The sequence below is a fragment of the Schistocerca piceifrons genome, chromosome 7, assembly GCF_021461385.2.
Source record: "Schistocerca piceifrons isolate TAMUIC-IGC-003096 chromosome 7, iqSchPice1.1, whole genome shotgun sequence".
In the NCBI taxonomy this organism is placed as follows: domain Eukaryota; kingdom Metazoa; phylum Arthropoda; class Insecta; order Orthoptera; family Acrididae; genus Schistocerca; species Schistocerca piceifrons.
In genome coordinates, this window is record NC_060144.1 from 102,953,153 (window position 1) to 102,975,144 (window position 21,992).

Sequence of the window (21,992 nt, forward strand, 5' to 3'; positions counted from 1 at the left end):
CTGACTTTTATAGTGGTGAACATGCACGCAGCAAAAACTTGTTTGGCTTGAATGCCTTTAACCTTCTCGGATTTGCTATTTCCTATGAAGTTAATCTCATCTCTGATCAAGTGCCTTACACAATGTTTTACTCTTTATGCTCCGAATTTTTCATCATGTTTTTTGTGGTTTTGGGTTGTGCCAATAATTTCAAAGTCCACATCACCATGAAACCTTCAGCCAGACTCCATTTCAACTGAGCGAGGTGGCGCAGTGTTTAGCACACTGGACTCGCATTCGGGAGGATGATGGTTCAATCCCAAGTCCAGCCGTTCTGATTTAGGTTTTCCGTGATTTCCCTAAATCGCTCCAGGTAAATGCCTGGATGGTTCCTCTGAAAGGGCACAGCTGACTTACTTCCACTTCAAAGCTTCTATCAGTGCTCAGTCTATCATTGACACGTATCCCTTGCGTGCCCTGATGAACTTTTTGCTAAGCTCACTGGTGGTCAGTATTTTTCCAAGATCGACTTCTCTGATGCATATCTGCAGCTTTCCATTGATGCTGACTCTCAACAACTCTTGACCATTAACACACCTTTTGCCTTGCAGCAATACTTGCGGTTACCATTTAGCGTGGCTAGCGCTCCAGTGATTTTTCAACGGATTCTTGAACAATTCACGAGGTATGTGCCTGGCTGTCCCAACTATCTTCATGATATTTGGGTCTCTGGCTCCTCCACTGCCGAACATCTCAAGTACGCTTTTTTCAGTGTTACAGGCCATCGGGTTAAAATGCAATTTGGAAAAGTGCTGCTTCTTTCAGCCTTCTATTCTTTATTTTGGTTTCGAGGTCTCTAGTGTTGGTGTCAGACACCTTCATCAGATTGTCTCTGCTGTTGTGGCTCTTCCCAGTCCTACATCAGTCAAGGAACTTCAGGTTTTTTTAGGTAAGACTGCTTATTATCACCAGTTTTTGCTGGTGGCGGTGCTTGTTGCACAACTGTTACATGCCTTGATGCATAAGGGAACATACTTCCACAGGTAACAGGCATGTGAAATGGTGTTTTACAAACTGGAGTGTATGTTACAATCTGCATCTTGCCTCATAACACATCAACTGGGTCAACATTTAGTGTTAACAACAGATGCATCCCAACATGGGCTAGGGGCTTGTTACATCATAAATATTCTGATGGCTCCAAGAGGCCTATTGCATATGCATCGAAGATACTTAATTTGGCTCAGACTAAATATTCACAAATATTCACTAGATATTCACAAATTCATCGTTGTTTGTGCCATAAAGAAGTTTCATGTTTTCCTGTTTGGTGTAAAATTCCATCTCATCATGGATCACAAGCTGTTAGTTTCACTGTTTAACACCTCAGTGTTATTGCCAGACAAAGCAACACATTGCTTTCAGCGTTGGGCACTGTTCCTTTCTCAGTAAAACTACGTAATTCACTTCTGCCCCATGGCTAAACATGCGAATGCTGACATGCTTTCCCGTCTTCTGGCTGGTTGGGACCCAGTGTTTGATCAGAAGGAGTTACTCTGTTTCCATGTTGATGAATGCACTCAAAAAACTGTTGATAGTCTTCCAATCACTAGCACTTGGGTCGTGCAAGCTGGTGCTATCAGTCTGATTTTACAGAAAGTGATACAAGTGAATACAACATGGCTGGCCTGAGGCACCTCAGTCGTGGGTATCCGACCCCCTCTGTAACTACTGTGTGTTTCAGAATCATTTCTTTGTCATTGATTGTGTTCTACTCCTTGGTACAGACTGTTCAGCTCCTCCCTCAGGTCTCTGTTTGGAGATCGTACAATTGCTGCATGCTGATTACAGAGGGGTGTCACGTGCCAATGTGTTAGCCTGCCGTCATTTTTTTGGCCTGGGTTGGACGATGACATCACTCATTCGGTTACGGCATATTCTCAATGCGTATTGCAACAAGCTGCCCTGCAGGCGAAGTTGTCTCTGTGGCCACAACCTTTGCATGCCTGGGACCATCTCCACATTGATTCACTGGCACATTCCTTAATTCCTTAATTGATGCTTTCTCTCGGTTCCCATATGTTGTTCATTGCCCGTCAACTTCGGCCTGTGATATTTTGGCAGCCCTGTCGAAAATTTGTTTCATCAAAGGACTTACAGCAATATTGGTCTCTGATAATGGCCCTCAGTTTGTGTCGCAGGAGTTTGCCCCCTTCTGCAATACCCACGGGCTTTGCCACATTTTCAACGGTGAGGCTGAAAGGTTAGTTAGAACATTCAAAACCCAAATGAAAATGTACGTACCTATTTCCTGTCTGATGTTGTCTTGAATCAATTTCTGTCTTCCGATCAGTTCACACCATTTGGTGATAACAGCCCCACTGAACTGCTCCACAATGCCATCCCCGGATGGTACTGCATCTCCTGTGGCCCGGCCAGGGATGCCAACGTACTCAGCCATCATCCCATTTCTGGCCCAGGGTGGCTGTTTGGGCACACGGGTTTGATTGTTACCCATCGCCGTGGCTTCCGTCTCTGTGATGTCTGTATCGAGTAGTACACATCATTACAACCAGTTGTGCCTGTGCATGGATGACTGGACAGTGGACACCAATGTCGCCACGCCAGTCGGTGTTGCTCTGCAGATTGCCTGATGTGGCTGGGTCCCTGCCACGACATACAAGGGGTCCCCCGTGAACCGAAGGATGAACCTGGTGCAGCTTCTCCAATACCACTACCTGTACCGATGCAACTGCCATCCACACAGAGCCAGCTGTGGGGATACTGCCACCATTAGCCCCTGGACCTGATGTGGACATGGAGCCTGCACCGACACCACCCATCCTATCATATGGGTTAACACAAGAAGGTGGACTGTGACACTACCCACACCCCAGTTACTTCCGACCTAAGCCTCAGCACCTCATCTCAGTCAGAGCCTTGTGGAAGAAGACACCACTGACATCTTGCGAATCCAAGATGTTCCTGAAAGAACGAGGAATTAAGTAAAACCCACACACTTTAAAGCCACACACGTTAGCAGTGTGTTGTCATCTGCAATAGTGTACCACAAAAGAGCAACACTGCGAATTTCCAATAGAGCCCTATTGGCGAGTGCTTATTTAAACCCTGACATGCCATGCTCATGCCCAGTTATCATGTGATTACTGCTTGTATGCATTTGCCTTATCTTATTGTGTTATGGTGATTGGCATACATGTCACAATCTAATAAAGTTATACTAACATTCTTCGTTGTGTTGTGTGTCCAAGTTACAACAGTTACGTTTGTGGATTTTGTGAAGTGTGTAGAAGGGGGGTGCCCTTCCACAGACACCAGATATTTAGCAGCCCATTTTGAGTGGCTCAAATGTAAAGTATTTGAAATAAGGAGGAAAATTACCTAAATGGATGATGATGTTGAAGAAATATCAGAATCAAGCCTTTGCTTAACTCTCTTTGTCATTTCTTTGTGGTGTGCCCATCCTGTAAGTTGGTTCACTGCGGATATTCAGATTTGCAGGCAATTTGTTACTGTATTCTTTGTAACAAGTATACAATTTGAGGTTGTAACAAGTATACAATTTGAGGTGATGATCTTTTTTCTAGTGTGGAATGTGTCGTAACAGATGAATGCAGAAGATTGGTTTTGGAGACATCTGCAAGAGGCAAGAGTAAAACTCCATTATTTGTTACTAATTAAATTCAAAATAATGGAGAGATGATGGCTTTCGGTGTTGTTGGAAAGAGCATCACATAGCAAAATTTATTTAAAAATACCAAGAAAGAGCTGACAGAAATTGGTTGTAACAAATGCACATCACAATTCAAAAAGACCATCTCTGTCACTTTTATGGCTAGAGGTAAAAGTACACTGAGCATAGAAATGTTAACATTTCCAAACTAATTGTGGTAGATTTTATGTGCATGTAAACCACACCTATGTGAAGATGTTTTGTAACATCGAAGAAATTTATAATTCAGAAAGAATCCAACTAGGTAAGACAGTATATACTGAAATGTTGTGAGAAGTTTATGTTCATTTTTACAATAGCATCAGAATTCAGATGTAGGACAAAGTTGAGATTAAATTATAGCAACTACTCTCCATGTGGTGTTGACATTAAGCTGTAGATATGCACATAAATCATAAATTGGAACAGGCATCAAAGAAGGCTCAGTATCGTGTAAGTAGTGATATGACTAGCCAAGCACTTAGTGCAGGATGAATATTGTTGGAAGGAAAACAATGAGAGGACTGTGTGGCCGAGGATTCACAGATTCATTGAAATATAGAGTGAATTAAAAAGAGGTGACCATAGTGAAGTACTGGCGAGTAAGAAGCTGATGAGGGGGCAGAGGATGGGGACATGATGTTGGAAATGAATCTGACACCTGTGCATCGCCATCCACTTAAATGAAATCATCACACAGCCTGTGCCTCTTTCCATAAACCGTATACACTTTTTACATTTAACTTTACACTGTGCTACGTATTTATTCCACTAGTGCCCATAATCTGCTTCTTATTCATTTCCCATTTGCTTCCCGCTTTTACAGATTTGTAATGGTCTGTGCATTTATAATTAAACTTATTCTGACTAATATGTGAAAAATTGAGGGAGGCTTTAAGTTCTCTTGTCTGAACTTTTTCTTCAAAGGAGAGGTGGTGTGGCGCCACTCCATGGATTGCCATTTTGTTTCTGGTTCAAAGTGATGAACACATTTCATTGCCTGTGACAACAGTCAACAAATAATTTTCACGATCAGCCTCATCACATGCAAGCAATTCCAGATAGATGGTCTTTTATTGCTTTTTATGGTCTTCTGTTAGGTGGCAAGAGCCCTGTGGGCACACACCTTTGAGTAGCTCTATTGGTGGACGCGTGTGTCAGCACTAGCAAATGTCTAATTCCTTTGTGTCTCACCATTCTTTTATTCACAGCCAGGTCTCCATATACCCCCCTGCGGGTCCGGGGTAAGAATAGGCCCGAGGTATTCCTGCCTGTCGTACGAGGCGACTAAAAGGAGTTTCAACCGTTTCGGCCTTCCGTGTGATGGTTTGACCTCCATTTTTCAAAATTATACTGAAGTACGAGCCTTTTGGGGAAGGACACCTTATGTGGTGTACCACTGGTCCTAAGTGCACTAAGACCTTGGCACTCAGCATTGCACCGGCTTTGTAACCATACCCACTATTCCTCAAATTGGGCCTAAACGCCTGATGGGTTGTCAAAGTTACGCCCATAGTGCATCTCCATCTGCCCCAGCGATCATGATGGACTTTCCATGGCACCAGAAATCCAGCACGGTAGCCAGCCCGTTGTGGTGGGGTCGTCATGTACCCTCTAGGTTGTAGCCCCCTGACAACACAGGGATCGTACTGCCGATACCTGAGCTGCACCCTCCCCACGTCGGCCAAGGAGTAGATGCCCGTCTCCTTGGGGCATCAGGACTCCCGGCAATGGTCATCCTGCCAGGTGGCCCTTGCTGCGGCTGGGTGGCGCCCGTGGGGAGAGCCCCTGGTCGGAGTGGGTGGTATCGGGGCGGACGTTTCACAGATGAAACGTCAACATGTATCAGGTCGCTCTGCGGCCGAGTCTTTCAAAAGAAAAGGTACCGTTTCTAGTCCTGGTTCTCCTGCCCCTTCCCCCTTGGCCACTCCATGGGAGGAGGGACAGGCCCGCCGGCTTGGGGCGAAGTACTTGCCCCGCTATTTGGTCTGTTCTCGAACCGATGGGGGGACATTCGCCACCTCCAAGCCCATGTTCTTTGTTCAGCACATTGAGGACATCTACAGGGAAATCGAGGCTCTCAGCAAGATGCGTTCAGGATCCGTTCTTATCAAGACCACCTCCGCCACACAGTCGGCGGCGCTCCAGGCGTGCGACCGCCTAGGGGACATCCCAGTATCCATTGTCCCCCATCTGGCACTAAATAGGATGCAGGGGGTTATTTTTCATCGTGACCTCCTGCTACAATCTGATGAGGAGCTCAGGGCCAACCTGGAGCGCCGAGGCGTGCATTTCGTCCGGCGAGTCCAGCGCGGCCCCAAAGACCGTCGCATCGACACCAGGGCCTTTATCCTCGCCTTCGAGGATACAACAAATCAAAACTTTGGATCGGCTCTCTTATTCTGAGGCCCGGAAGAAGTACGACCGCCTCCATCCCGTGCCATTGACCACTTTGTTTGCCTCAGTTGTGTCCACTCCTTCCGCGGTATCCTCACCCCTATCCTGTCCCCCCTCCGCCTCCTCCGCCCATCAGGGGGCTCTGCCTCCGCCTCCCAAATCCCTCCCTTCCAAATCCTCCTCCCCCGTGGCCCCCACCCCCTCTGCCCCAGGGGCCACCCTTCCTCCTCCTCCTCCCCCCCCCCACGCCACCTGAGAAGCGATCCTCTTCTCAGGCGTCCATCGGGGAAACGTTCCGGACCCCAGCTTCCGAGGTCCGGCGTTCCAAAACGGACCCCGCGCGTGAGGACCTTCTTCGGGTCCAGCCCACCATCCCTGTGCCTCCTCGGCCTTCCAAGAAGGCCTCCAAGAAGAAGTCTCTATCCCCCTCTCCACCCCGGCGCGTTTCGTCTGACGCTCCATCCGTGAGTCGCTGCTCCCGGCCGTCCTCCGTTTCGCCGGGACGCTCTGCTGCCAGGCGCTCCGCCGGCCTTTCGTCGGCAAATGATGCGGCCCCTCCTACACAACCAGGGACAGCGGCCATAGCTGGCGACGAGTCGATGGAACCGGATCCGCCTCCCGTTGGTTGTAGCATTGTTCCCTCGCAACCTGGCCCTCCGCGGCCGTCGAGGTGACCAGCTCTTCCCCCGCCTCGTTCCCCCAACTTTTTGACTAGCGATGGCGTTGTTTCATTGGAACATAAGAGGTATTTGATCTAATCGGGAGGAATTACAACTGCTCCTCCGCCTGCACTGTCCGCTCGTCCTTGGTCTCCAGGAAACCAAGTTGCGCCCAACTGACCGTATTGCCTTTACTCACTATACCTCGGAGCGGTATGACCTCACCCCTGTGGACAGTATCCCAGCTTATGGTGGGGTCATGTTGCTCGTTCGGGACGATGTCTATTACCATCCCATCCCATCGACCACCCCACTCCAAGCAATAGCTGTCTGCATTACTCTTTCTGTTTTTACTTTTTCAGTTTGTACCATCTACACTCCACCGTCATCTGCTGTTAGTCGGGCTGACATGATGCACCTGATCGTTCAGCTTCCCCCGCCGTTCTTATTGTTTGGCGACTTCAATGCCCATCATCCCCTTTGGGGCTCTCCTGCATCCTGTCCAAGAGGCTCACTCTTGGCGGATGTCTTCAACCATCTCAATCTTGTCTGCCTCAATACCGGCGCCCCGACTTTCCTCTCGGACTCTACTCATACCTACTCCCACTTGGACCTCTTGATCTGTTCTACCACTCTTGCCCGTTGGTTCGAGTGGTATGTCCTTTCTGACACCTATTCAAGCGACCACTTCCCCTGTGTCGTTCGTCTCCTGCACCACACCCCATCCCCACGTCCTTCGAGCTGGAACATACTGAAAGCTGACTGGGGACTTTACTCGTCCCTGGTGACCTTTCCGGACCACGATTTTCCCAGTTGTGACAGTCAGGTCGAATACCTCACGGCTGTTATCATCAATGCTGCCGAACGTTCCATTCCTCGTACTACTTCTTCTTCACGTCGCGTTTCCGTCCCCTGGTGGAACGAGGCTTGTAGGGACGCTATCCGTGCTTGACGACGTGCTTTACGCACCTTTCGCCGCCATCCTACGTTGGCGAATTGTATTGAATACAAACGACTCCGAGCGCAATGCCGTAGAGTCATCAAAGACAGCAAAAAAGCTTGTTGGGCCTCTTTCACCAGCTCCTTTAACAGTTTTACTCCCTCTTCCGTCGTTTGGGGTAGCCTGCGCCGGCTGTCGGGCATTAAGGCCCACTCCTCGGTACCTGGCCTGACCTCAGGTAATGAGGTCCTTGTTGATCCTGTGGCTGTCTCCAACGCCTTTGGCCGCTTTTTCGCGGAGGTTTCAAGCTCCGCCCATTACCATCCTGCCTTCCTTCCCAGGAAAGAGGCAGAAGAGGCTCGGCGACCTTCCTTCCACTCGCTGAATCTGGAAACTTATAATGCCCCCTTTACTATGCGGGAACTCGAACGTGCGCTTGCACTGTCCCGGTCCTCTGCTCCGGGGCCAGATGCCATTCACGTTCAGATGCTGGCACACCTTTCTCCGGTGGGCTAAAGCTTCCTTCTTCGTACCTACAATCGCGTCTGGACCGAAGGTCAAGTCCCCAGGCGTTGGTGTGACGCCGTTGTTGTCCTATACCCAAACCCTGGAAGGATAGACACCTTCCTTCCAGTTACCGCCCCATTTCTCTTACAAGCTGTGTCTGTAAGGTGATGGAGCGCATGGTTAATGCTCGGTTAGTTTGGATTCTTGAATCTCGACGACTACTTACTAATGTCCAATGCGGCTTTCGTTGCTGCTGCTCCGCTGTTGACCACCTTGTGACCTTGTCGACATTCATCATGAACAACTTTTTGCGAAGGCGCCAAACGGTAGCCGTGTTCTTCGACTTGGAGAAGGCTTATGATACCTGTTGGAGAGGAGGTATCCTCCGCACTATGCACAGGTGGGGCCTACGCGGTCGCCTGCCCCTTTTTATTGATTCCTTTTTAACGGATCGAAAGTTTAGGGTACGTGTGGATTCCGTATTGCCCGACGTCTTCCTCCAGGAGAACGGAGTGTCTCAGGGCTCCGTCTTGAGCGTAGCCCTTTTTGCCATCGCGATCAATCCAATTATGGATTGTATTCCACCTAATGTCTCAGGCTCTCTCTTTGTCGATGACTTCCCGATCTACTGCAGTGCCCAGAGAACATGCCTCCTGGAGCGGTGCCTTCAGCGTTGTCTAGACAGCCTCTACTCATGGAGCGTGGCAAATGGCTTCCGGTTCTCTGAAGAGAAGACGGATTGTATCAACTTTTGGCAATATAAAGCGTTCCTTCCGCCATCCTTACATCTCGGTCCCGTTGTTCTCCCATTCGTGGACACAACTAAGTTTCTAGGGCTCACATTGGACAGGAAACTGTGTTGGTCTCCACATGTCCCTTATTTGGCGGCCCGTTGTACACGTTCCCTTAATGTCCTCAGAGTTCTTAGCGGTTCATCTTGGGGAGCGGATCGCACTGTCCTGCTTCGCTTGTATCGGTCCATAGTCCGATCGAAGCTGGATTATGGGAGCTTCGTCTACTCGTCCGCTCGGCCATCCCTCTTACGCCGGCTCAACTCCATCCACCATCGGGGGATACGTCTTGCGACCAGAGCCTTCTACACTAGTCCTGTCGTGAGTCTTTATGCTGAAGCTGCCGAGTTACCATTGACCTACCAGCGTGACGTACTGCTGTGTCGGTATGCCTGCCGGCTGTTGTCTATGCCCGACCACCCCTCTTACAAGTCCTTCTTCGCCGATTCTCTCGACCGTCAGTACGGGTTGTATGTGTCTGCCCTGCTGCCCCCCGGAGTCCGCTTCCGTCGCCTGCTTCGACAATTGGATTTTGCCCTCCCTACCACCTTCAGAGAGGGTGAGAGCCCGACACCACCTTGGCTCCAGGCTCCGGTTCATATTTATCTTGACCTCAGCTCACTCCCGAAGGAGGGTACTCCGGCTGCAGCGTATTGCTCACGGTTTGTCGAACTTCGTGCTCGACTTGCCGGTCACACCTTTATTTACACCGATGGCTCCAAAACTGATGATGGTGTCGGCTGTGCCTTTGTCGTCGGGGCCGCCACCTTTAAATACCGGCTCCTCGACCAATGATCGAGCTTTACGGCCGAGCTTTTTGCTCTCCATCAGGCCGTTCAGTATGCCCGCCGCCACCGCCATTCATCGTATGTACTCTGCCCTGACTCACTCAGTGCTCTTCAGAGCCTTGGAGCTCCCTATCCGGTCCATCCCTTGATTCAACGGATACAGCAGTCCCTCCATTCTTTTGCTGATAATCGTGGTTCTGTCAGCTTTCTGTGGGTTCCCGGACATGTAGGAGTGCCTGGGAATGAGGCTGCGGATGCTGCAGCCAAGGCTGCAGTCCTCCTGCCTCGGCCAGCCTCCCATTGTGTCCCGTCATCTGACGTTCGTGGGGATGTATGTAAGAGGCTTGTGTCGTTGTGGTGGGATGCTTGGTCATCCCTCCAAGGAAACAAGCTCTGGGCAGTAAAACCGCTCCCAACTGCTTGGACAACATCCTCCCGACCATCTCGGCGCGAGGAGGTCCTTCTGACCAGGTTGCTGATTGGGCATTGCCGGTTTAGCCACCGCTACCTGCTCTCCGGTGACCCAGCCCCGCAGTGCCCTTGTGGTCAGGCATTAACAGTGCGCCATGTTTTATTGTCGTGTCCCCGTTTTAGTCAATTTCGTGTTGTCCTGTCCCTGCCATCTACTTTACCGGATGTTTTAGCTGATGACGCTCGAGCAGCTGCTCGTATTCTGCATTTTATAACTTTAACTGGCTTGTCCAAAGACATTTAACCTTTTTACTTATTTTCTGCTTCTTTGTCAGGTCCTACTGGTGTCCCCCCATCCCCTTGAGTTTTAGCAGATTCCATGTGCTCTAACACCAGTGACTGGGCGCTAATGACCTCAGCAGTTGAGCGCCCTTAAACCCTACAAAAAAAAAAAAAAAAAAAGGTGTCTCCATATACATTCTGGAAGCACCATTGAATATAGTGATGCTCTGGTTTTCCGCTAAAAGAAACTCAATGACGGCTCTCTGCTTGGAACACACCTCCATTACAGACACCATTTTAAGGCTACATATAGTGCTGCCACCTATCGGAACTACATGAGACTATAGAGGATGAAGCTGGAATATTCCGTAATGTCCGACAGCACATTCTGCATTTTTTCAACCAAAACTGACTGAGAAAGAAATGTGTTGCATTACTTATTGAATGACCCTCACAAAAATTAATTAATTAATTTGTAACAATGAAAAAATTTCAAGCTGTAAATATAATAAGTGCAAACAAGTGAAATTACAGGAAAACAATTTTGAGTGTATTTTTTGTACTATTATTGATGGTTCTGGGGATGGCAAAAAATAAACATTTTTTCGGATGCACAGCAGCCAAAAAAATGGAGTGGGTGGAACACAATGAGAGAAAGATCAGTCGTACCAACACATTTACATGAAGCTGGTAAAGTCATGACGTTAAACTTGTGATACTCTGAAAGGGTTATTCCATTTGATATCCTCCCTCACTGTGCTATGATCAACTGTGAAGTCTATTGTGATATCCTCAGGAAATTGAACAAATGACCTCAGTGTTTTGTCACCACAAGAATGCAAATGAACTTCTCCTTCTCCATGACAGTGCAAGGCCTTACACAAGTCTACACAACCAACAGGAGCTCACAAAACCTTATTGAACTGTTCTTCCTCATCCACCAACCCGGATGTCACACCTTCCGACTTCCATCTGTTTGGCCCAGTGAAGGATGCACTTTCTGGGAAGCAGTACATGGATAATGGGGAGGATATTGATGCAATAGGATGTTGAGGTTATTGATGCAACAAGATGTTGGCTTTGATATTGACCAGTAGAGTGGTACCACACGGCATACAATCCCTCCCAGTAGGGTGACGTAAGGCCATCACATTGAGTGGGGACTATGTTGAAAAATAGCATTTCATGGCCAAAGGAATGGAGAATAATGTGGTGTACTGGAATTCTGAATAAAACAAATCTGTTATCAGAAAAAAATGGGTTGTATTACTTATTGAAATCCCCTCATAATTGCATATTTATCTACATTTGGAGCACTGACAGCATATGTGTTCTAGTTTTAGCCTTTCCTTGGGCTGTTATACCCCATTTGAACTATTATTAGCATATATTTTCTTTTCTGAGGCTTTTCCAGTGCAGTACTTGTTGATAACTCTTTGGGACATTGTGTGAGGCGCATTGCATCACAGTTTTTCTATGAGACTACTGCCTCTTTGTTGTCATGCAAAATTACAGTCTGTCACTCTTTGCAGGCTTGCATACTTACAGATTGTGTTAAAAGGTTTTGACAGACATTTATTGGAGTGTAATATGTAGTAAAGGCTTCAAACAAACCACCTGGTAAACATCATTGAACTTATGTACATGAAGCATGCAGGCAAATTAATAAAAGAACCAGCCATATGAGGCAGTTCTTGATAGTAAGGTGTGATTGGCAATTAAATATAAGTGCCTTCAATGGTCAGCTTTCACTTGAGCAGTAGCACGCACAGATTTTCAACCCAGGAATAGCCAAAGCTCCCAGATGGCTGGAGAAATAAATGACCATGCTGTAAGTGTATACAGTTGGTGATTTCTTGTTGAAAACGGACTGACTGCCTCTGAAATTCTCCATAAACTCTGTGACTTTTATGGATCTTGAGCAATGCATTAAGTATAAATAACCCAATGGTGGTGTGATTTAGGGAAGTCCATAAAAAATGTGAATGATAAAGTTGATGAGTAGCAGGTCATCCATCCAGATAGACGACCTTCTTTATCATGTGTTAAAAAAAATGTCAGTTCACAGTTGCTTATGTTCATGTGAAATGTCCATTGGTGTGCACTGGGCAACACTGCACAAAATTATTATTGAGAAACTTAAAATAGAAAATTTTGTGCATAATGAGTAAAATGTTTATTAAATCCGTACAAAACACAAAAGACGGCATCTGAACATGGTTTTGCTACTAATAAGAACTTTTCTCCTCACAATGTGTCCACAGATCAAACAAGGTCTAATAGCATCAATACAGAGTATAAAGAAGGAATGTAGATAAGATCTTGTCCAGGTTGCCAGTAACTGAAAAAAAGCATAAACTCAAGCTGCATGGAAAATTTTGGCAGCTTATCAGATTTTGTGGAGACAGTAAATAACATCTAAGAAGTAGTGTCAAACATGCAGGAAGCCTAGATACATAATTCAGAAACAGTGATGTGGAAAGCTAAGCTTTCACGTTGCCTGGCTTCATGATAATATATATGTACACAAGCACTAGTTAAACAACTGGGAAATTCACATGAAAATTTTCAGATGCTAACTGTTGTTTTCATATGATACCATTTTATTCAGCACTTTATTGTTTGAGTAGTTAATAGCTGTGAGGAATGTTTTGCATAATTTATTTTTAATACCAGAGGCAAACAAGGACAAAAATTGTTAATTGAGTATGAAACTGAAGGACCATTTTTCAGTCGTTGGATACATGTAGAACTATGTTCTGATAATTCATTACACTATATTTTATTGACCATGTGTTCTTTTGCAGATCCTGCATCAAAAGCTAACAAAGCAATGTACTGTTACCTCAGGGGGAGGGCTCTGAATGTCACACCTCAGTTTAATGCTGAGGCTGAGGAAATGTTGTCAAAAGCACTGAAACTCGACCCAAAATTTGTAGATGCATGGAATGAACTGGGAGAGTGTTACTGGAAGAAAGACGATATTACAGCTGCCAAAAATTGTTTTACTACAGCTCTGTCACATGTAAATATTCTTTCATTTTTATATGTATTATCCACATGCTTTTGAATTTTGAGACAGGATGTTATAAATTATATACAAATTACGGTATAACATATTCTATGTTGTCTCAGTATAATGTTTGTGTTTATCTTTATGAGATGTAAACAGTTGTTTGCTCAACATCATAGTAGATGTCATATTTTACATTGAAAAAAGGGTGGAAGATTAGAGTTTAAATGTCCTCTTGATAGTGAAGTCATTAGAGTCAGAGCCCAAGCTCAGATAATGAAAGGAAGGGGAAGAAAGTAAGCTGCATCCTTTGGAAAACCTAAATCTGGATGGTCAGATGAGGGATTTGAACAATCTTCCTCCCAAATGTGAGTCCAGTGTGGCATACACTGTGCCTTTTCACTTGGTTTTTATGTTGAAGTAGTTTTTAAAAAAAGTGTTCAGGATTGTTGAACACAAAGTAAGAAAGGGGAAATAATAGATACCTTTAGGTTAACAGTTGTTATGACAATGTGAATGAAATAGACAGTAATGAAAGAATGCTTTAGAGGATTTTTCATTTAGTAAAGGTGACGAAAACTTGAATCGTGGGTGTAGACATTTCAGAGAGATATTTTAGTGTTTCATAAGCATGTTACAGAGTTCACATATTGATATAAAATCTGCTTCAGTGACAATGTAAGTTTAGTGGTGTGAGATTCCAGACCAAAACCATAGGAGCATATAAAACAACTGCTTGCTTGATTTGGATAACTCAGACTTGGAATTACCTAATACAAGTAGGAAAGTTTGTACCATTCCCAAGATTAATTGCTAATTCCCAAGATGACGTGAAAAACCAGAATTCGGTAAGAGGTAGCTTCTGAAACAAAGAGGAACAAGATAGGAAAATTGTAGCAGTAAGAAAATGTCACCTTACTATTTGTTGTTCATTTAAAATGTAAGTAATTGCAGTGGCATACATCAAAGAGGCAAACAAAAGCCAAGACACTACCATTCAAGTTAGAGAATGATATGGCAATCTCACAGTTTGGAACTCAATTAAAATGAAGCGGGAATGACTAGTATGTAGTTAATTAAAATGCTAGCATGGTTGAAATAGTGCAGAGAGTTGCAGTTTGAAAGATCTCCAAATGCAATCTCCAGATGATGAATTAAAGGGGTGGGTGTGGCCACACGCTGCACTATAACTAAAACTCTGATGTTTGGAATTAAAAAGTGTTTTGTCTTAGTGTTTATATATTCCAATATAATAGAAGGAAACATTCCATGTGGGAAAAATTAAGGATATCTGTGTGTGTGCGAGTGAATACCTGTCCTTTTTTCCCCCTGAGGTAAGTCTTTCAGCTCCCGGGATTGGAATGACTCCTTACCCTCTCCCTTAAAACCCACTTCCTTTCGTCTTCACCTCTCCTTCCCTCTTTCCTGATGAGGCAACAGTTTGTTGCGAAAGCTTGAATTTTGTGTGTATGTTTGTGTTTGTTTGTGGGTCTATCGACCTGCCAGCGCTTTCGTTCGGTAAGTCACCTCATCTTTGTTTTTATATATAATGTTTATATATTCCAATACATTATTTGTTCTAAGTGCCTTCGGTCTGGTGTACACACATTTTCATATATTGATCATGTTCTTTTGTCAGCTTGTGCCAGTTACTGTGTAACTGTTTTAAGAAACTAGTGTCATCTAATTTCATTGAAATTAAGAGGCGAAGGACCACCAATTTCAAATGTGCTTAAGGTGTGTTGTCAAAACTATGTCCAAGCTGGTTGTTATCAGTCAGATTTATCCTGAACTTGCCCACCCAAGTGGTCTTTCCTAGTTCCAATTTTCAGCTGAATGGTGGGTGAATTGGATCTCGCATGTTATTTTGCAGGTATTAAAAGAGAGAGAGAGAGAGAGAGAGAGAGAGAGAGAGAGAGAGAAGAAGGGAAGAGAATAACACCGTAGTAATATTGTGGCACTCCAGTATCAGGAAAACTGAGAAGGATACTACTGTAATTCCAATTAATTGCTGGGTGTGATTGGTTGGTGATGATATGTTCTAGTCAAGTTGGTGATTCCACTTTATGCACAGTATTTTGACAGTTGACATTGTCATCTTCTTCAGGTGCTTGGAGCAGTGGTCTTATGTGTGCTTGCTGCATGGACACATGCTTTCAAGTGGTAACTGATACATTTACCATTGCATTCTATCATATTTCTCTGTTTAAATGGAGGCAGTGAAATGTGTGTATGACAGCTGTTTATTGTTGCCTGAGTATATTATTTACTTGATAACACAGCCATTTTACCAAAACCATGGGGAAAATTACTGCACCATCATTTATAAGTTGAAGAAATCAAGAGAAGAAAAATACAAAAGAAGAAATACACAGTGCACCAAGTAAGAGACAGTTAGTATTACATCCAAGCTAAGGAATTCATTAAATCAAACAATGGAAAATCCAGGATGGAATGTAACAATATTATGAATAAGAAAGTTGCTACTCATCATATAGTGGAGATGTTGAGTCACAGATAGGCACAACAAAAAGACTGTCACATTATAATCTTTCGACCAGCAGGGCCTTTGTCAAAAATAGACAAAACACACACACACACACACACACACACACACACACACACACACACACACACATCCATGCAAATGCAACTCACACACACACGACTGCAGCCTCTGTCAACTGAAGCCACAGAGTGAGTGTGTGTGTGTGTGTGTGTGTGTGTGTGTGTGTGAGAGAGAGAGAGAGAGAGAGAGAGAGAGAGAGAGAGAGATATCTATTTTCGACAAAAGCCTTGTTGACTGAAAGCTCATAATGTGACAGTCTTTCAGTTGTGCCTGTCTGTGACTCTGCATCAGTGAGAAGCAACTTTCCTTTTCATAATATTGCTAAGGAATGTATTGCAATTTCACAGCTACAAGGCTTCAGAATTATCCCCTTGCACCTCCATACAATGTTTATATTGATCATGCAAGTTATTGAGAGAACGCTTGAAATCCTGGTTGTGTGCTTCTTTCAGTCTGTTGGTCACAGCACATTGGTTGTTCTCAATGTCACTGAAGTAGTTCCCCTTTAACCAAATTATTTCCGGAAGTTGTAGACTTTTATGAACACTTTATTGGGCTAAGAAACCGTTCATAAAATCATAGTTTAAACCTTGAAAGTGAGAGTTTAGCCTACGAGTATAAAAAAAAGTTGTGGGAACTATTGTTCCAACCGAACTCTATTTGTGTTAGTTCATACTGTCCTTTGAGTTTGCTAAGGTGATGTACTATGGAATTTAGAGAAGCATGGTGCTACACACAAAGGTACATGACAGTTGCTACACATTATTTTTGTTCTCTTTTCTTTGTTCTTGGTGCTACATTGGCGGCATCTTCTGCTTTTTGTACCTTTTGTAGGGAAATGAGTTCCAACTTTCTCCAGACAAACTTCATCTGGTACTCCAGACACTCCTCTTTTTGGTGTTTGAAAATGAACAGGCCTTCCTCTTCTCTTACAACTTGAGAAGCCAGAGATAAGCTGCCTTGCCAAGTGAAATCTAAATGTTAATTGGTCTGCTTCTGTCTTCAGTAGCTTCCACATAACGTAGGAATTGACAACTGCCAAATCCACAAGAAAGGAAAAGAGTTTGTGCCACCACTTCCATGAACGACGGCCTACAGCATACCGTTCACGCAGCAGATCAAATCTATCCACTCCTCCCATTATTTTATTATACTCTGCCACAGCCAATGGGCAGAATACTTCACTTCTCCTTCCACTAACTTACCTTGTAATATTTACATAATTTTCAGTCAAATCCAGCAAATATACACGAATACTATCTCCCTCATAAATATAAAAGTAGATAAATACAACACAAGTCACTTCACGCGCAAAAGGAAAGCACACTATCCAAAAAATGCTGTAGCGGTCAAAACAGTGGCTCGTCTTCACGAGGGAACTGCGCTTCTGCATTGATTGACTCACAAGGTAGAAATACAGCAGCTTTCGCCCAACCGTTGACAATCTACACATAGTTAGCACACTCTAACAGAGATGGTTGCACAAGTTAGAAGTGGGAACACGGATTACCACTGAACTTACAGTGAAAACAAATAAGTGGGAACTATAGTTCCCACTGGTCACTAAAGGGTTAAAGTGCCTGTTGTTTCAGTAGATTGTGATCTTCATTAACTGCAGTGATGAAACCAGTGCAGCATGCAACTCAGTGCTCTTTCTGCTCATCTGCCAGTGAATGTGGAGTAAACTGGGACCAGATCTTTCTCATGTGCAACTCTTTGTCTAAGATCAAGCTGGCCAGCTTCTTATTCATACCAAGTTTCACTGCGAGTTTTCGGATGGTAAATCATGTATCACTGATGACAATGTTGTTGGTTTTTTTCACATTTTCATCCACCCAAGCATATACGGGATGTCTGATGGGTAGTACATTTTCTAAAGATTATTTTCCATTATTAAGTGGTGGAAAGCAGCAGAACACTTGACTATGGCCAAGACAGTTGTCCCTGTGAACACACTGCATATCTTTGTAAACTTCTGATGATGTTTTTCCACATTTATAGCAAAATTTTGTCCCTTCTTTTTGATCCAAGATGCTACATTTCATTGCCACTACTTGCACAGTGTTACTTTCATGATGGCTGTGCATGCACTGGCCAAGTCATCATCATGACAGAAGTGTCTGTATGTTCAGCACAATCTAGTGTGTGAAATGGTAACAACATTTGATGATGTTCCTGAAAGTGTACCTGGGGAAAAAATTAATCTTGTTACTTATTTGCAACACTGTGTATTTTTTAAGGTGCTACTTGACTTCTGATCAATATATTCATCTTCTACGGCTATAACTCCTGATGAGTCTTGGCCTCTTCAACCATCTCCTTCCACTTATCCCAGTCCCTTACCAGCATTTTCCAGTTCCTGTACTTTCGAAGGTCTTCTATGACTCTGACCTCCCACATGGTTTTCAGTCAACCACATTCTCTCTGTCCACCTGGCTGTCCCTGTATTATCTTTATTGGTATTTTTGTATTCAACCATGCCATGTGCCAGTCCATCTGAGCCTAGATGACTTCACAATTTTTGTAACAGGCTGGTCTTTGCAGGTGGCGTATAACTCATGGTTGTATCTCCTCCTCCATTTGTTCCTATCACAAATTGTACCAATGAGTCTCCTGAGTATCCTTCTCTTGAATGCATCCAGTGATTCAGAATTCTTTGCTGTCAGAGCCCAGGTTTCAGAGGCATATTTTATTCCCTCAGTTTACACCATATCTGGTGAACATTCCCCTATCCGCCACCTGGGGAGGTGACCGATGGGACACTAGCAAATTCCAAATGGGTCTGAACAGTATACAAAGTAAAATAATATGAGAATTGTTTCCTTTTGTACGAATGTGTTAAAAGCATTGCATTCCTAATGTCACATTTTTCGAATAATATCGATCACTTCTGCTGAAATTTGGTGACGCTGACATATGTTACAACAGCTTACTTGCAGTGGGAAATTTTGCAACTTGTCATTTTCATTTTGTAGTTCTGTCACCAAATTGCATTTTTTCTTTTTCTTTAAAAGCTAGCAGAAATAAAATTTTGCATTGCAAAAAATTGAGTAACTCTGCTTTTCAGGTATGTTGTATGTATATGCCTCTCTTGAAAAATCCAAGTTTTAGACCTTTTCCCCCTTGTGTGCTGCCCATGATCTTGAAAAAAGCGCTAAGAAATCACACTTTTTTCAGTTTTTCCTCAGTAACTCGCTTCCAGCGCATTTTAGGTAAAAATACCCCATTATCAGTTTTAAAGAGTGTTAAATTTGCTGCACATCTCATGTGTAACATGTTGGCAATTTTGGAACATCTGCAGAGATAATAGGCTCTGAAAATCTGCAAAAAGTCTAGAAATTGCAAAAAGTTTGATATATCAGTCATTTCACCATAATACTTTTTTTAGTGCAGTTTTGTGCACAGTGTATAACAACAAATGTTGAAGAGGATTCAATAATTTCCTTCAGTATTCATACAAAATATTTGCAATTACTCCCTATACATGCTGAAAAATATTGGATTAATAATTTTAGTAAAAGTGGACTCAAAATCAGCCGAAAATGGCATTCTTGAATGTAATATCATCTTTAAGCCTTTATGTGTGCAATATATTAGTGTATTTCATGCCATTTATGTTATTTATGGGGAATACGTATTTTTGAAAAAGAAAAACAAAAATTTTCAGCACTTGTACATGTATTTGTATTTCAACAAAATACAATTTAAAAATAGATCTTAAATTTTACTTTAATGATATATACAAAATTGCCAGCAGAAGTTAGAAAGTCATAAATTTTTGTTTTGGTTCAGATTCTTTACATTGACCAATAAGCAGCATATCATATAACTCATCTTTTTCCGTGTTGAATTTGTCCTCTGGTGTATCACTGCATAATTTGAATCCATAGTTAAACTGTGGAAATTCCAGATAGGAATATCAGCATTGTAGGGAAGGATAGATTGATACTTACCGTAAAGAAGACTCGTCAAGTTGCAGACAGGCACAGTTAAACGGCACTCACATATAGCTTTCAGCCACAGCCTTTGTCAGTAAAGACACACACACACACACACACACACACACACACACACACACACAATATTCACAGGAAGATGAAGGGGAGGGGATAGGGATAGTAACGTGTGGGTGGGAAGAGAGACAAATACTGTCTGGTGGAGTCTGCAGGGACTAGACTGCCAGGGAGGTGGGGATAAAAGGAACAAAAATACACTCCTGGAAATGGAAAAAAGAACACATTGACACCGGTGTGTCAGACCCACCATACTTGCTCCGGACACTGCGAGAGGGCTGTACAAGCAATGATCACACGCACGGCACAGCGGACACACCAGGAACCGCGGTGTTGGCCGTCGAATGGCGCTAGCTGCGCAGCATTTGTGCACCGCCGCCGTCAGTGTCAGCCAGTTTGCCGTGGCATACGGAACTCCATCGCAGTCTTTAACACTGGTAGCATGCCGCGACAGCATGGACGTGAACCGTATGTGCAGTTGACGGACTTTCAGCGAGGGCGTATAGTGGGCGTGCGGGAGGCCGGGTGGACGTACCGCCGAATTGCTCAACACGTGGGGAGTGAGGTCTCCACAGTACATCGATGTTGTCGCCAGTGGTCGGCGGAAGGTGCACGTGCCCGTCGACCTGGGACCGGACCGCAGCGACGCACGGATGCACGCCAAGACCGTAGGATCCTACGCAGTGCCGTAGGGGCCGCACCGCCACTTCCCAGCAAATTAGGGACACTGTTGCTCCTGGGGTATCGGCGAGGACCATTCGCAACCGTCTCCATGAAGCTGGGCTACGGTCCCGCACACCGTTAGGCTGTCTTCCGCTCACGTCCCAACATCGTGCAGCCCGCCTCCAGTGGTGTCGCGACAGGCGTGAATGGAGGGACGAATGGAGACGTGTCGTCTTCAGCGATGAGAGTCGCTTCTGCCTTGGTGCCAATGATGGTCGTATGCGTGTTTGGCGCCGTGCAGGTGAGCGCCACAATCAGGACTGCATACGACCGAGGCACACAGGGCCAACACCCGGCATCATGGTGTGGGGAGCGATCTCCTACACTGGCCGTACACCACTGGTGATCGTCGAGGGGACACTGAATAGTGCACGGTACATCCAAACCGTCATCGAACCCATCGTTCTACCATTCCTAGACCGGCAAGGGAACTTGCTGTTCCAACAGGACAATGCACATCCGCATGTATCCCGTGCCACCCAACGTGCTCTAGAAGGTGTAAGTCAACTACCCTGGCCAGCAAGATCTCCGGATCTGTCCCCCATTGAGCATGTTTGGGACTGGATGAAGCGTCGTCTCACGCGGTCTGCACGTCCAGCACGAACGCTGGTCCAACTGAGGCGCCAGGTGGAAATGGCATGGCAAGCCGTTCCACAGAACTACATCCAGCATCTCTACGATCGTCTCCATGGGAAAATAGCAGCCTGCATTGCTGCGAAAGGTGGATATACACTGTACTAGTGCCGACATTGTGCGTGCTCTGTTGCCTGTGTCTATGTGCCTGTGGCTCTGTCAGTGTGATGTACCTGACCCCAGGAATGTGTCAATAAAGTTTCCCCTTCCTGGGACAATGAATTCACGGTGTTCTTATTTCAATTTCCAGGAGTGTATAAAGGAGCGGGAAAGACGGGCGGATGCGTTAGCAGAGGCCTATAAATAGACAGGGTGAGAGATGAAAATGGGGAGGAGATGGAAAGAGGGGGTGGAAACTATTGGGTGAAGGGTGTGGGGACAGTATTTTACTGTAGTTTGAGGCCAGGATCATTACAGGAGCAGAGAATGTGTTGTAAGGATAACTTTCGTCTGTGCAGTTCAGAAAAGCTGGTGGTGGAGGGAAGGACCCAGATTGCCTGGATAGTGAAGCAGCCATTGGAATAAAGTGTGTTGTGTTCAGTTGCATGTTGTGC

General features: G+C 44.8%; 1 protein-coding gene across 1 annotated transcript in view; it reads left to right on the forward strand.

Moving 5' to 3' along the window:
- The window catches only part of LOC124804847 (tetratricopeptide repeat protein 5-like), a 140,745-nt gene that overhangs the window by 53,733 nt on the left and 65,020 nt on the right, over window positions 1–21,992 (forward strand). Inside the window, exon 3 of the mRNA XM_047265198.1 lies at window positions 13,295–13,512. Within this exon, the coding sequence (XP_047121154.1) occupies window positions 13,295–13,512 (218 nt within the window). The remainder of the gene's footprint in view (window positions 1–13,294; window positions 13,513–21,992) is intronic.